Here is a 14,398-nt window from a genome sequence, read left to right on the forward strand (position 1 = left end):
TGGGCTCCCGGGCGGCCCTGCCGTCTCTGCTTCGGCGGGGGACGAGGCCTGGCGGCGAGGGCCGGCGTTGCCTGCGGCGGCAACCGCCTCCAAAGACAACTCTGGGCTTCCCCCGGCGGCGGCCCGGAGCTCGGAAACCCAGAAGCTCCTGCAGCTGGCGTACCCGGAGCGCTGGAGGCTGGCAGGTAGGACCCTCCCCTTCCCCGCCCTCTGCCAGCCAACGCACCTTGCAGAGGGCGCGGGTCCCGGGCAGTCGAGCGGGACGCGGGTGACACCGTGAGGAGGGCCCGATGGCCCCTGGCAGTTTCCACCGCTGGACCGAGAGCGCGCCTCAGCGGTAGAGCAAGCCGTTCAGGTTAACTGGGGACTTAGTCCAGCCTGGTTTGTGTCCGTTGTCTAAATTTTGGCACGCGTTGGGAAGTGGAGCCGTACCTCATCATTCGAGTCTTTATTTAAAGCGCTATTCTGCGTTGACTTTGCGAACTTCCTCAAAACGAGCCGGTCCTCCCTCCTCTTTTGTTTTCAAAGTATATGCTAGCCAAAATACTATGTACTTTATATGTATGCGTTTGTATTATGCATCTCTATAATTTTAGAAAACATTTGCTTTAGGCAAGTTTATTAAGCAATCAATTATGTTTGCAAGTGAAAGAAAAATAGCCTACATCTTTCAAATTTGTTTCATGTGCTTTTTGCCTTATTGAGTAGTAAGCAGGAAGCTACTACATTCGTTTTCATAATCAATAACCAGTGGTTATGGTGGCTTCCTTGCTGGCCCAAAGGCTTAAGTCTCAGCACTGTGAAGCAGTCTGCAGCCACTGCAGCTCAACTTCGAGGTTGGCCTGGGAGCTAACCCACCTGCTGCTTCCCTCAGCAGTGTATTTCAGTAAATCCAATCCACCTGTTCTGCTACCCACTTAGTCTCTGGTGAATCCTTTCACCACCCCTGCACCTCTGCTCTACACCCAAGTTCTTCTACACAAAAATAAATAAAATCTTTTTTAAAAAATCAACTTTGGTTATGATCTGTAAACTCCAGAAGCTTGAGAGACCATAGATCATTACTAAATCATAGAGTATTTTTTAAAAGAATTATTTATTTATGCATACAGAACTGGGGTATGGGCCAGAGGTGCAGGGGTGGTGAAAGGATTCACCAGAGACAGAATGGGGAGCAGAACAGGTAGGTCAACAAAGTACACTGCTGAGGGAACAGCAGGTGGGCCAGGAGAGGTCTGCTGCGCCATATGGGTCACCTCCCTGGCTGGGAATCGAACTCATACTGAAGTGGCTTTAGCTTCTTAATGCTGTGCTTTAACCATCTGCACCACCAGGGAGGGCCCCTCATAGAGTAGTTTTTAAAACAAAATTAATATGCTTTAGAAACAAAATCCAGGTAAACAGAGTGATTTTCTGTAAGTCCTCATTTTTTAGCCTTAATTAAAGAAATATTTAAAGAAATACACAAGACTTGTAGGATCTACACATTTTAAGATTTCTCGACATCTTTATTTTTCAATAAATAATTTTTGCGCTCTTATTGTGTGCTAGGTGCTGAAGTATAGCAGAAAGAAATGTGGTTTCTGTGGGATTACCAGCTTTGTAGGGGAAGAAATATCAATGATGTTACATGACTAGAGAGAAAACTGCAACTGTGGTGAGGGTTTGGAAAGAGGGCCTGTGAGGTTGTCAACACTTGAAACTGGTGAGAAGCCCACCTTCTTTGCTGCAAATCCATTGCTTTGGAAAGAACTCACCTAGAGAGGGACTTGTGATTTAGTGCAGAATGGTGCACTGTGGAGAGAGGGCAGTTAGAATAGGAACATTTTATCTTTTTCTAACTGACTTGTAAAAAGTGGGGGGATTCTTGGCATTACTGAGGATAAAGAGAGTTATTTTATGTCTCAGTTTGGTGTGTATAGACTTTGATGAAAATAATGATCTCTTATTTCGAAAGAAAAAAGACTAGGAGCGCTCATGTAGTGGGAGCTGCTTGAGACTAGGGCTGTGTTTTTAATTCTTAGTGTGTGGAGGGCACAAAGCAGGAACTGAGGTGACTTACGTGAAGTTATAAATTATGGTAGAACAGGCCGATTGATAACTGAAGTCAGAGACCCTGAACATACAGGTGTGTTCACCCTGCCTGTTTCAGCAAGTATGAGTATAACGAAATCGGTTTGTTTTGTTTCTGAAGTATCATTTGTCAAGAAGGATTTTCAGGTGCAGCCTCTTACCCTCTCCTCCTCCAGTCTTGGTCCTAATAGCAGAGCCTTGCCCCTCTTTCCCATCTCCCTGTGACCTGTTACCCCATTCCGACATGCCTTCCATACTTGTTAGGTTGCGAAGAAAACCTGAAAGGAGAAAACTATAGCTCCTTTTATTTTAAGTAGGGGAACTATTTTGATCTGCTCCATAGAATACTTGTGAGCATATAAACTCAGAAAAAATGTCTGGGGCTGGAACACTAATTTTTTCTTTTCAGATAGGTAATAAATAAATATTGCAAATTATGAGGAAATCTGATGAATGATCCTTATTAGAACATGCGGTTTTCTCAAAGGTCATTATATATATATATGTATATATATATATATTGAAACCAACCTAGATGTGGCATTTGTGGGGTTAAGAAGTAAAGGGATCATCATTAATTTTTAATGTCATAACAGCAGCCTTGGATGTTGGCATTTCTCTTTGAAATGTTGGAGATAAAAAGCAGGAATTGTGTGTGTGTGTGTGTGTGTGTGTGTTTTAATTAAGAGATGACTAAAGAGAAGGAATTCCAATATTAGTCTGTCAGTTTAAAACACAGAAAATTCACCTTTCAAAAATTCAGCTATCAGGTGGAATTTTCACCTGTCTTCAGCAGTATGTGGAGTATGCCATCTGAACTGTGGGACCAGGAAACTTTGACTTAAGTCATTTGTATCACAACTTTTAAAAAACAGGGCTGCCATTTCAAATGTTTACAAATTCACATGAGCGCAGCTTTAGCATTATTTCTGGTCCTGCCCCTGTGCCTCTCTTGCTTTGTCAGAATCTGCAGCAGTCTGTAGCTAGGACCTACAAAATTGCGCTGTAGTCTTTTTCCCCTGATAATTTCATCTCGCCACCCTGGAGCTCACTGAGGCACCCCATGTGGACCGATGGGATAAGAAGAAACTTGCCAGAGCCCTCTTCCTGCACCTGGCAGATAGAAGAGGCCACTGAGGGCTCTCACCCTCTCAGGGACAGGGGACATGTGGGTTTCAGGAGTCAGGGGTGGGCTCTTAGGGGGCCATTACATTGTAATGCTGATGCCAGCCTAGAGGTTCTTAGTGTGTGGGCCTGGCATATAGAGATAGCTTGCCTGCCCCACACCTCCCTGGCAAGTTCTGGTTAAACAGGAAAGTAAACATCCACCCCTCCACCCTCAAAGTGCCCAAATGAGGCATCACTTACATTACTGATAAGGGCCTGTGTGGTTTGAGATTAGCAGTGTCCTTACAACCTGATGCCTGCCAAGGCTGTGCTGAATTTGTAGGTACATTTTATGAAGCTAGATGTGAAGTGACCGAAATGAATGGGGTGATAAAAGCCAGGGGGTGCAGCAATCAAAGAGAGGGCAAATAGTGTTTAGAATGGCTGCTTCCTGAAACCCAAGTCAGGACAGAGCTCTGACAAGATCGATACTGATAGGGCAGTGAGGCTGAGACTGCTCCAGAAAGCCAGGAGTGTTTGCTGCCGAAATACCATATCTCAGAGAAAACATAGCTTGCTTTTGGTGTGTTGTGAAATGTGCTGGTCAGAATTGGTGTAAGTATAAAATACACACCAGACTTTGAAAGGACTTAGTATAAAGCATGAAATGGCATTAATTTTTTTATGTTGACTCATTTTAGGTATCTTGGAAAGGAGCCCAGTGGCTCAAGTATGCTAGGTTCTAGCCCCAGAAAGGGCAAAGAGCCAGGTTCAGGGCTCTCCCTGATGATGCAATGGGTTAAAGCACTGCATTTTGAAGCTCTCTGAAGCCACTGCAGCACCAGTTCGATCCCCGGCCAAGGAGCTGACCCACATGGCATGGCAGACTTCTCCTGACCCACCCACTGCTCCTCTCAGCAGTGTACTTCATCAATCTGCCTGTTCTGCTCCGCCCCCCCCCCCAACTCTGTCTCTGGTGAATCCTCTCACCCATCACACCTCCTCTGGCTCTACCCAAGGTGTATGTAGATAAATAAATAAATCTTAAAAAAAAAAAAAAAGAGCTGGGTTCAAGACCTGAGGCTGGGCAAGTGTGGGCATAGGGCTAGGTCAAGGAGTAGGGAAGAACTTTGTGGAAAGGAGTTTGGAGATTGAAATTCAGAAAAAATATTTTGGATATGTTAGTCAAATAAAATATTCTTAAAATTAATTGTACCTGTTCCTTCTTACTGGAAAATCTAAAATTACAGGCTCCCACTTGCCTGATGGGACAAAGGCAGGTGTCAAAGGCAGGCCCTGTGTTAATAAACCGGTGCCTGGTTCTGAGGCACAAGCTGGCCTTGCGCAGATGTGGGGGGCTCAGCTCTTGTGTGCAGCTTACTCCCGGAACCGGCCACTTCCTCGCTCCTCTGCTTCCTGCTGGCCTCTCAGCAACTCACATTTTATCTCTGTCCCTACCCACCAAGGTGCCATTCTGCTTTCCTACACATAGCCCAGCTCCTCGGTGCCTAGTAATACCCACCTGCACCCACGAAGGTGTCTCCTAGATACCTGAAGTTGCAGCTGTCTAAAGATCAAAGTTACCTTTCTCCCGAAGCTGCCTTTCTTGCTGTCTCTTCACAGCTGTCTCTTGCTGTGTGGCCCCTGTGCTGAAGCCAGAGACATGGTCAGCCTTGGCTCCTTGCGCTCACAACTCGTCCACTACTCCTACTTGCCATGGACGAGTACTTGGCGCTGTGCCAGAGGCCCTCCCTGTGTAATTACTCCGCGCGGCATTTCCACAAGGGCACTGTCATTTTTATGGTCATTTTACAGGTGGAAAAGCACACAGAGGTCATGCGTCCCATTCAGGTCACACAGCTAGATGACACAGCTAGAGTGCTGACTTTGTTGTTCTCAACTTCAGAACCTGTCCTAACATGCTCCCCAAATCCAACCAGTCATCATGACCTAGGGTACCCAGTTCTTAAAAGTATCCCGATCCTTGTCACACTCCTTTCCCCACTTTGCCTCTACCTACCCTAGCTGCTTTGAGCCTCAGGACGGTCTTCCTATCACTGCCATGCGGAGCTCCAGTCCGCTCCTTTCACTCTACAGCTGGAGTAGATCTTTAAAAATGGCAAATCACTTACCAAACCTGTGACCTTTTAAGCCTTCTCACTGCAAAAATTTAGTTCTTTATCAACTAAAACCTGCTACCCAACCCACGGTATCTCCTTCGGCACCTCCAGGGAAGCCCTTCTTCCTGCTAGTAGCCGGCAGTCTTCCTACTCTCCAGCTCGCCCTGCCCCCTAGGCTAGGCCCTTCCCTTTCTCTCCTTGGAATGTGGGAAGATGAGGGAGGTGGGTGGGCCTGTGCATAATGGGTGACCTGAGGCAAGCTGCCTCACTGTCCCACACTTGAGTTTTATCTCCGAAAAGGCAAGACTATTGAAGAAATTTGTCCTGATATACTTTTATATACTTCCCTTGCTTCCTTCAATTCATTTGTTCGTTTATTCATCGAGTACTTATTGAGCTTTTGCTAGGTGCCTGTCTCTGTAGGCAGTGAGCAAAATAGACAACATTTTGTGTGCTGGCAGAGAGCAATGATAAACTAGTGGAGCATTTAGAATGCCCGAGGTGGGACATGCTAGGAGAGCCATGAAGCAGGCAGTGCTGGCGATCTGTATTTGAAGAAAGGTGCTCGGAGCAGGTGTTGGTGAGAAGCCAATGTTAAATGACTTCAGGGAGGGTCAAACACTTGGGTAAAATATTTCCTAGTTCAAAGGCTTTTGTTTCTTCTAGAACTCTGTCCATGAAATAAGCAGTTGCCACTGAATGTGCTCTATATGTTTTAAATGAAGGTTACAGAAAGTAACACGATGACACTAAGTTAAACACATAGAGAAGCAACTGCTGTTTGCAGGATGCTGGGAGCTCCCAAGTCTGCTGCAAGCTCCTCCTGGACTCTGCTAGAGGCACTAGCCGCCTTCTCAAGAGGAACACAGTGACACATACACTGGCCCTTCTTTTCAGAAGGGGCCTGTGTTATCTGTTTCTTGTTATTCTCTTGGAGGGGTTTGTGTGTGTAGACTTAAAAAACCAAGCAAAATATCTTCACAAATAGTAACGTTTGTGAATTGAACTTTTTTTTTTTTTCATTAACAGTATATCTTGCTGTTTGCTTCATGTCATTACCATTATGATCACCTCTTTCGGCTTTTGACCGCATAATATTTACAGATGTTCCATAATTGTTGTGACATTCTCTGTTGATGGGTGTTTGCAATATTTCCACTCTTTTGCTGGTATAAACAGAACATTCCTGACTGTGCACTTTTGGCACACACTGGGCTGTGTCTGTAAGCTAAATGCTCAGGTGGGCTTGCTAGGTCAGAGGGCGCATACACGTGCATTTTCACCCACGTGACTGCATTGCTCTTCTTCTCCCGCTAATAGTGGTCTCGCTTCTCACTGCTTCACGGGGCTCTTTGATCTTTGACAGTCTGATAGAGGAAAAGGGGTATGTCTTTGTGAATGTTCCTTCCTCTTATTAGGAATTTGCTCTCTGTGTTGTTCCCCCATGGGATTTTCTCCCTAATTTCTTTTCTGATAAGATTCCACCCCCTATTTGGGTTTTTTTAAGGTCTTTTCTCATTATCATGTTCATATTTTCATATGGTGCTCATAGAATGGCAGTACATTCCCCAAAGAAATACTGAGGAAGGAGCTGTCACCTGTGTAATGGATGCCTGCAAACGCTTTCCAAGTGTTATATAAGGTGTATTGAAACATTAAATATAACCAACAGCTTTGTCTGCACATTTTGACCTTTATGTTAGGGTACAGGAAGACACCAAGGAAACAATGTATAGCATGAAGATAGGAAACACGTCATAGCATGAAGATAGGAAACACATCATCTGAGGCCGGGAGGGAGGCGGAAAGGTTACTACTTCTCAGTTTCTCCTTGTAAGAAAACGACTATCAGATTGGGTAAAGCAGAAAGCTGTTTTATCCGGATCCACCTCCTGCAGCCTCCTCACTTGTTCCAGTCCTAGACCCCACTTGGGTCTTCCCTTTAGTCAGGGCCAGGAACTGGGAACTGGGAGGAAGAAACAGCTTCCGAGCAGCACAAGCTCTGTAAAGTTTCTGTGGAAAGGAAGCGCTGTGCGCTCAGCACCGCCCCTACAGGGCGCTAGTGAGCCCGCGGGTTGCTTCTGTTTTCCAGCTGCCGTGGGGTTCCTGGCTGTGTCCAGTGTCATCACCATGTCGGCTCCCTTCTTCCTGGGCAAGATAATCGATGTCATTTATACCAACCCCACCGGGGACTACAGCAGCGGTCTGACTCGCCTCTGCCTGGTGCTCAGCGGTGTGTTCCTGTGCGGTGCTGCTGCCAACGCGGTCCGAGTCTACCTCATGCAGACGTCGGGTGAGCAGCCGCTGGTCCCAGGGCGGTGGGTCTTCCCGGAGAGCGCGCAGTAGATTCATGGGGTTGTGTGAACCTCGGGTTTCACTTGCACCTGGTCATGGTCGTTTCCTCTGCCCCCAGAATCCCAGTGTCTGCCACTTAAGCACTCACCTGTTAATGGACTGAAGGGAAACAGTCTGTCTTCTGTGAGGGAGAGCTGCCCTGGCGGAGAAGGTGGCCTTCTGGGCCTTCTGTAGGGAACTGCATAGCCACTGCCCTACTCCAAGCTGTTTCCCCTTCAGTGGGCATTGGGGTGACAGCTCTTCAGTGTTTCTGTGTTGAGGCCTTGTTGTGAACAGGCTGGTGGCAGACTCCAGACTGCTCAAGCCTAGAACATCTGGACCTAAGTCGGTTGCTCGAAGTCTGGCTTCATAAAGTCCTCTGTGGAGGATTAACCCGTTCTTGACATTGGAGCAGGCGACTCAGGAAAGGGTTGCCAAGGAGAAGTGTGAATCACTTCTGAGAAATTACCGTAAAACTTGTGTGTAAATAATACTTTAAAAATCTCCTATTTGCCTTATTTCTGCGCTCCCCTCTCAGGAAAGCAGAGCCTGTAGTTACTCAGAGAAAATTACCGTTCCTTACTAGCGCTTGCCTGTTGCTGCACCTGAGCTCCAGTGATCCTAGGCCTACCGGGTCGACACGGGGCACCTGGTGTGCCTCAGAGGCTGATGGGCTCAGAGCCAGTGTTGCCATCCGCCGAGCTGCCTGTCAGGTGCCTTTTCCCTTGATGATGTTATTCCCCTTTGTTTTTGCAGGTCAGCGCATCGTGAATAGGTTGAGAGCTTCATTATTCTCCTCTGTTCTGAGGCAGGAGGTTGCTTTCTTTGATAAGACCCGCACAGGAGAACTGATTAACCGCCTGTCATCAGACACCGCACTCCTGGGGCGCTCAGTGACTGAAAACCTGTCTGACGGGCTCAGGGCAGTGGCCCAGGCTTCCGTCGGCATCAGCATGATGGTAGGTTGGTTTGGCTTTTGTTGCACCTCTGGTCAGGACGTGGCTTGTGCCAGCTTGGGGGGGGGGGGTCAAGGGAGGGAGGGAGGGAGGGAAGGAAGGGAGCGGGAGGAGCAATCCTCCTCACTCTGGAAGAGTGCCGGCCCATGGCGTGTGGAGATGGCTGTGCGTCACAATCCGGAGTGAATTTTTATCTGGAGAGTGGACTCTTGGGTGTAGAAAAGATTGTTGTCTGGGTTTTCTGAGAATAAGTGAACCCAAGGTAGGAAGACAGAAAAGAACAACAGGAAAAATAATAAGTTATATCCCCCAAAGCTGCCATTGCTAGTTTGACAAACCCAAAGGATTAATTATCTCCTTTCCTCCCTGCCTCAGAAGGAGAATAAAGTGCATCTTTCAGACGCACCAGTAGGTCTGGGTTCCAGGGTGAGGCCTCTGCTCCCGCTGCCTTTGTCCCCCTGACCAGATGGCCTGTGCACCATCGCGCCTGCTGGCTTACTCCCTTACACCCTGTTTCTCTTCAGACCCAAACTGCCAGCCATAGAAACGCAACACAAGCCACAGGTGTGAAGGTACCTGAGCGGGCACATTTCAAAGCAAAAATGGAGAGACGAGATTAATTTTAATAAGAAATTTTGCCTAATACAAACAAATTAACAGTACAATGTAGAATTACTATAAAATTACTAATCAGATTTTATTTTTTCATATTAGGATTTCACAATCTGGTCTGTACTTTGTAATAATGAAGCATGCTAAATTTTCATTGGAAATGTTTGATTTGTACTTAGATTTCATACAGCTTGCCATTGGAAAAGGTAAATTGACATATCGAGTCTTACAAACGTATTTAAGAGTTTGCCAGTAATTGAATGGAAATGAACTTTCAGGTTTTATTTGAATTTTTAATATAACTGAACATTTGAAGTCAGTTCCTCAAGTCACACTCGCCACACTTCAGAGTGCCCAATTGTCCCACAAGCCCCACATTTTACACAGCGCTGTTCCCAACCCCGAGAGTGAGGACTGTAACTAATCCTTTCTCATGGGGAAAAGCCTCAGTTTTTGTCCTCTCTCTGTCCCTTGCAGCATTCAGTCCAAGGCAGGAGAATGTGTTGCCTGGGTAAGCCTGTGAGATCTGACTTATGAATGGAAAACAGCTTTGTAATCTCATATTTTCCCAGCCAAGAGAGAAGCAAAACTCTGGAACAAGGCCCCACCAACAGCACAGCACCAGTTCTAAATATTAATAGTTCTAGGCCTCAGGAAGAATTGGGCACTTCTGTTTTGTAAAGGTTAAGGAGAGGTCAGTGTAGGTTGGGGGGCAAATTAGCTCTGTCTGAGCTCTGGCTGCCGCTGGAATTACCATAGAGTAGAGGTGAAGTGACACTTTCTCACAGCCCTAGAGGCTGGAAGACCATGACCAAGCTACTGGCAAGGTAGTTTGTCCTGAGCCCTCTTCTCTTGGCTTTAGGCAGAGAGCTTCAGGCTTGTGTGGAGAGAGCAGGTGCTTGGTGAATCTTCTAAGGACATGAATCCTGTTGGGTCAGGGACTACCCCCCCCATGACCTTATTTTACCTTTTTTACTTCCTGAGAGGCCCCATTTCCAAATATAGTTATATTGGGGTTGAAAATTCAACATATGAATTTTGGGGACACAAACATTTATCCCAAAATAGGGCCTCATGGGTGGTTTCACTCAGGACCTGGTCATTAGCTCTAGAGGAGCAGAATTCTGACTTTGTTTCTCTTATACAAGTTCCCTAGAACCAGCTAATGGTAAGCCCCCTCACAAGGAGCTAGTGATGTCTACCACCACTCATTTACAGTCATTTACAGCTGTACTGGGCCGGGCCTTCCACCCAGTACAACATGTGTTCCTGCTGGTCCCACACTCCTTTCTGGTGACCGGGCCCTGTGTTAGGCGTTAGTAGGTTACTGCTAACCACAGAACCAGAGCACAAAGAGGTGGGTGGTAGAGAGGACCAGGTTGTGGGGAGCCTGGATGGACTTTCCTGCCCTGCTGGAGAGGATGTCCGTGGGGTTGGTTCGCTTGAGCTCAGTAGCATTAGGCCCTCGGATGGTGGTGCCTGCCCTGACTCCGTCACTGCCCCTGCGGGTGTCCAAATGGTGATCATTGTGCTGCTGGCCCTCCAGGATGCCTGCTCAGGGTGGACCATTCTATTGAAGGCACCAGGTTTATTCCTGCCTCAGGACCTTTGTGCCCTTGCTTCTCCCAGGCCAGATTACACCTGGTTATTGTCTTTCTCTTATACCTATTGCCATCTAATGCCACTTCTTTTCTTCCTTCAGGTAAAACTCTACATAGGTCACTCAGTGCCCAAGTCCTGGAATAGTGTCTGCACAGAGGCTGCAGTAACAGTTGGGCAGTGAGTGAATGCATGACTGGTCCAAATTTTACATTTCAGTCTGCAGTCTTTCCTCAGCCTTTTAGAAGATCTTTGTACCAATTCTGTTATTTTTGGTGCAAGTGAGATTTGGCAGTTTTATATAATTTGTTGAAAAGGTAGCTGCTGTACCATTTAAAACCTGCAATACCAAATTGCAGGGAAACCCACTGTAGAACTTCAAAGTTGATTATTTCTTCTTTGAGTAACTTTACTTTCTAGAAGTTCTTTCTTAGGTTGAGAGCAGATCATTCTGCCAAGACTTCAGTTCAGTAAGCCATGGAAACAGCCCTGATTGGTCTCCCACTTGTTAGTTATGTGTCCATCTCAAGTCTTTTTTTCACTATTCTTCACCTGATATGGGTTTTTTTTCTATCATGTTGCTCTCTTGGTATTTCACTTGGTATTGCTCTGGCTGCTCAGCATCCTCAAGGTGGTCCAGATTTAAGCACAGAACTCCTGGTGTGGCCTGCCTTTATGGAGCTGGACAGGCCTCTTCCTACACTCCTGCCCTGTTCCTCTCCCCATTGTTGGACAGCGAGCGGGCTGAGGCGCACAGCAGTCGGGTAGCACCGTCTCAGCACTTGTACCGTGTTGGTAGGTAAAATATTTCCACCCCGTCTTCAGCAGCTCTCTGTCATAATACTTATGTGTGACACACTGACTGTGGGGTCCTATGAAGGTTGAAGATGTCTGAAACATTCCAGCAAAACAGGGTGTATAACTAGGAGAAAATACCTTCCAGCTGCCTGTTCATTTAAATGCGCACACACCTCCACTAGGTAATGAGGATCTCTTGCTGCTCCAATCAACAGATGCCTTTTTGGGCTTTTGTTTTTAACAGTTTTTTATCTCACCTACTCTGGCCACATTTGTTTTGAGTGTGGTGCCTCCAATATCCATCCTTGCTGTGATTTATGGACGGTATCTACGGAAGCTGACCAAAGACAAACAGGATTCCCTGGCACAAGCCACTCAGGTAAAGGCCCCCCTGCTGAGCCTCCTGTCTACCCACATAGATGTGGATGTATAGATAACCATTTGCTTCTAATAATTGGATTGTTCTGTATATTCTGCTTATTAGCCTATTTTTTCCTTACTCCTGTGTCACAAGCAGCTTTCCATCTACTTATCTTCAGAATGAGAACCATGTTTGAGCTTTGCCTCTATGAATCTCGAAATGTCACTTTCCTCCCCCTGAAATGTATTTATTATTCTCCTAGCTAGCTGAGGAACGTATTGGAAATATAAGAACTGTTCGAGCTTTTGGACAGGAAATGACTGAAATGGACAAATACAACAGCAAAGTGGACCATGTGATGCAGCTGGCAAGGAAGGAGGCATTTGCCCGGGCTGGCTTCTTTGGGGCAGTAAGTGGGCCATTTTGAAAAAAGTAGAAAGTGTAGATGCTAAGACTGGGGAAATTTTTATTTTATGATGTTCAACGTAAATCAAAGATAATTTTGTTCTACTTCAAGATGACTTAGCTTCCTTAAAATATTTCTGTGAAAGAGGAAAACCAGTAAGTGTAATTAAAGAAAAGGCAGTGACTAAGGAGACCAAAGTAATGTGGAATCAGCACTGATTCCCAAGATGTGGTCTGAACCAGTCACATACTTCACCTGGCAACTGGGATGTGCAGATTCTCAGCTCCATTCCAGACTTCAGGCTTGAAATTTAGGTGCTTATTCCTTTCAATATTGCAATATTTCAATTCAGGTTAAAACTTAATATTCTGGAAAAGTCTTGCTATGATAGTTAAATGTAAAAAAGAAAATTACAGGCCATGTTAATGGTTTTTTCACTGGGGTCTTTGATTCCCACCTAACTTCTGTATTTTCTTCATTTGACAGACTGGGCTGTCCGGGAACCTGATTGTGCTTTCTGTCCTATACAAAGGAGGGTTGCTGATGGGCAGTGCCCACATGACCGTGGGTGAACTCTCTTCCTTCCTGATGTATGCTTTCTGGGTTGGAGTAAGCATTGGAGGTACATAATTTAAGTAGGCTTGGAGAATGATAAATTAAAAATCAGGTCATAGTTCTTCTAATAAAATCTTTTCCATTGTTGTATCTCTCACTAACTTCAAGTTGGAACTAACTGTTCCAACTTGACTTTGAAGGAAAGTCCAAAGAGCTGAGTGTGATCCTTCAAGTAAGTGAGCAGTTCTCTGGTTGGGAAGTTTAGGCTCTTGAGGCTCCAGAGTTCAGGATCACACTGGAGCCGTATTCGCCACCCTGCAAGTTAAAGAGCTTGTTTACTGTAGTCATAGAATGTAGTGGCAGGATGGTTCCAAAATAGTTCTGAAATATTTTCATTTCCCTAAAAGAAAATCCTGCACTAATTAAGCAGTCTCTCTCCACAGCCCTCCCTCCCCTATCTTCTAGCAACCACAATTGTTTTCTGTCTCCATGATATAAATGGAATCCTGTCAGATGGCTGTGTTTATTTGGCTACTTTCACTTAGCATAATGTTTCCAAGCTTCACCCCCATTGTAGTGTAGATCAGTAGGCTTCCTCTTGGTGGCTGAACAATATTCCACTGCATGGACAACCATTTTGTTTATCCAGGGTCATTTTGCTTTTGTTTCTCAAAGTTTAAACTCTTTACTATGCCGACTTAACTCCAATTCCTTCCCTTCATTTCACATCTTTTCAAGTAATGGACTTTTTTCAGAAGAGTTAAGTTCACAACAAAATTGAGCAGAGAATACAGATGCCCCATATAACCTTTAACCACACCTAAGTTCAATCTCCCCATCATCAATATCCCCCACCTGAGTGGTACATTTGTTACAGTTGCTGAGCCTACATTGAACATGATTATCACTCAGAGTCCATAGTTTATTTGAGGATTCACTCTTGTTCATTCTATGGACTTGAGCAAAGATATAATCATATGTATCTGCCTTTATAGTTTCAATGTAATATTTCAGTTCCTGAAAATCCCCTGTGCTCTGCCACATTCTATCTTCCTTCCATCTCTTGATAACTGTGTTCTTTCACTTTCTTCATGGTTTTGCGTTTTCCAGAATGTCGTTTAGTGGAAATCAAACAGATGTAGACTTTCCTGATTAGCTCCTTTCATGTAACAATATGCATTTAAAGTTGTTTCATGTGTTTTATGGTGACTAGGTCATTTCTTTTGGTGTTAATTGATATTACATTGTCTGATATACCACAGTTCCTATATCTGTTTATACAGTGAGGAGTATCTTGGTTGCTCCCCAATTTTGGCAATTGTGAATAAAACTGCAGTCAACATCTCAGTGCAGGCATTGTTAAGGACCTACATTTTTTTCTGTATTTTTTTTTTAAAGATTTATTTATTTGTGCATACAGAACTGGGGTACAGGCCAGAGGCTCAGGGGCAGTGAGAGGCTTCACCAGAGACAGAGT

General features: G+C 45.4%; 1 protein-coding gene across 1 annotated transcript in view; it reads left to right on the top strand.

Moving 5' to 3' along the window:
* Positions 1-7: 7 nt before the first annotated feature.
* ABCB10 (ATP-binding cassette, sub-family B (MDR/TAP), member 10) overlaps positions 8-14,398 on the top strand; it is a gene marked incomplete at its 5' end in the record, with an annotated part of 27,982 nt that continues 13,591 nt past the window's right edge. The window contains 6 exons of the mRNA XM_004692942.2: positions 8-185; positions 7,393-7,593; positions 8,391-8,593; positions 11,844-11,978; positions 12,223-12,369; positions 12,853-12,988. Of these exons, the coding sequence (XP_004692999.1) occupies positions 8-185; positions 7,393-7,593; positions 8,391-8,593; positions 11,844-11,978; positions 12,223-12,369; positions 12,853-12,988 (1,000 nt within the window). The remainder of the gene's footprint in view (positions 186-7,392; positions 7,594-8,390; positions 8,594-11,843; positions 11,979-12,222; positions 12,370-12,852; positions 12,989-14,398) is intronic.

Source organism: Condylura cristata, unplaced genomic scaffold, assembly GCF_000260355.1.
Source record: "Condylura cristata isolate star-nosed mole 26May11 unplaced genomic scaffold, ConCri1.0 scaffold00035, whole genome shotgun sequence".
NCBI lineage: Eukaryota > Metazoa > Chordata > Mammalia > Eulipotyphla > Talpidae > Condylura > Condylura cristata.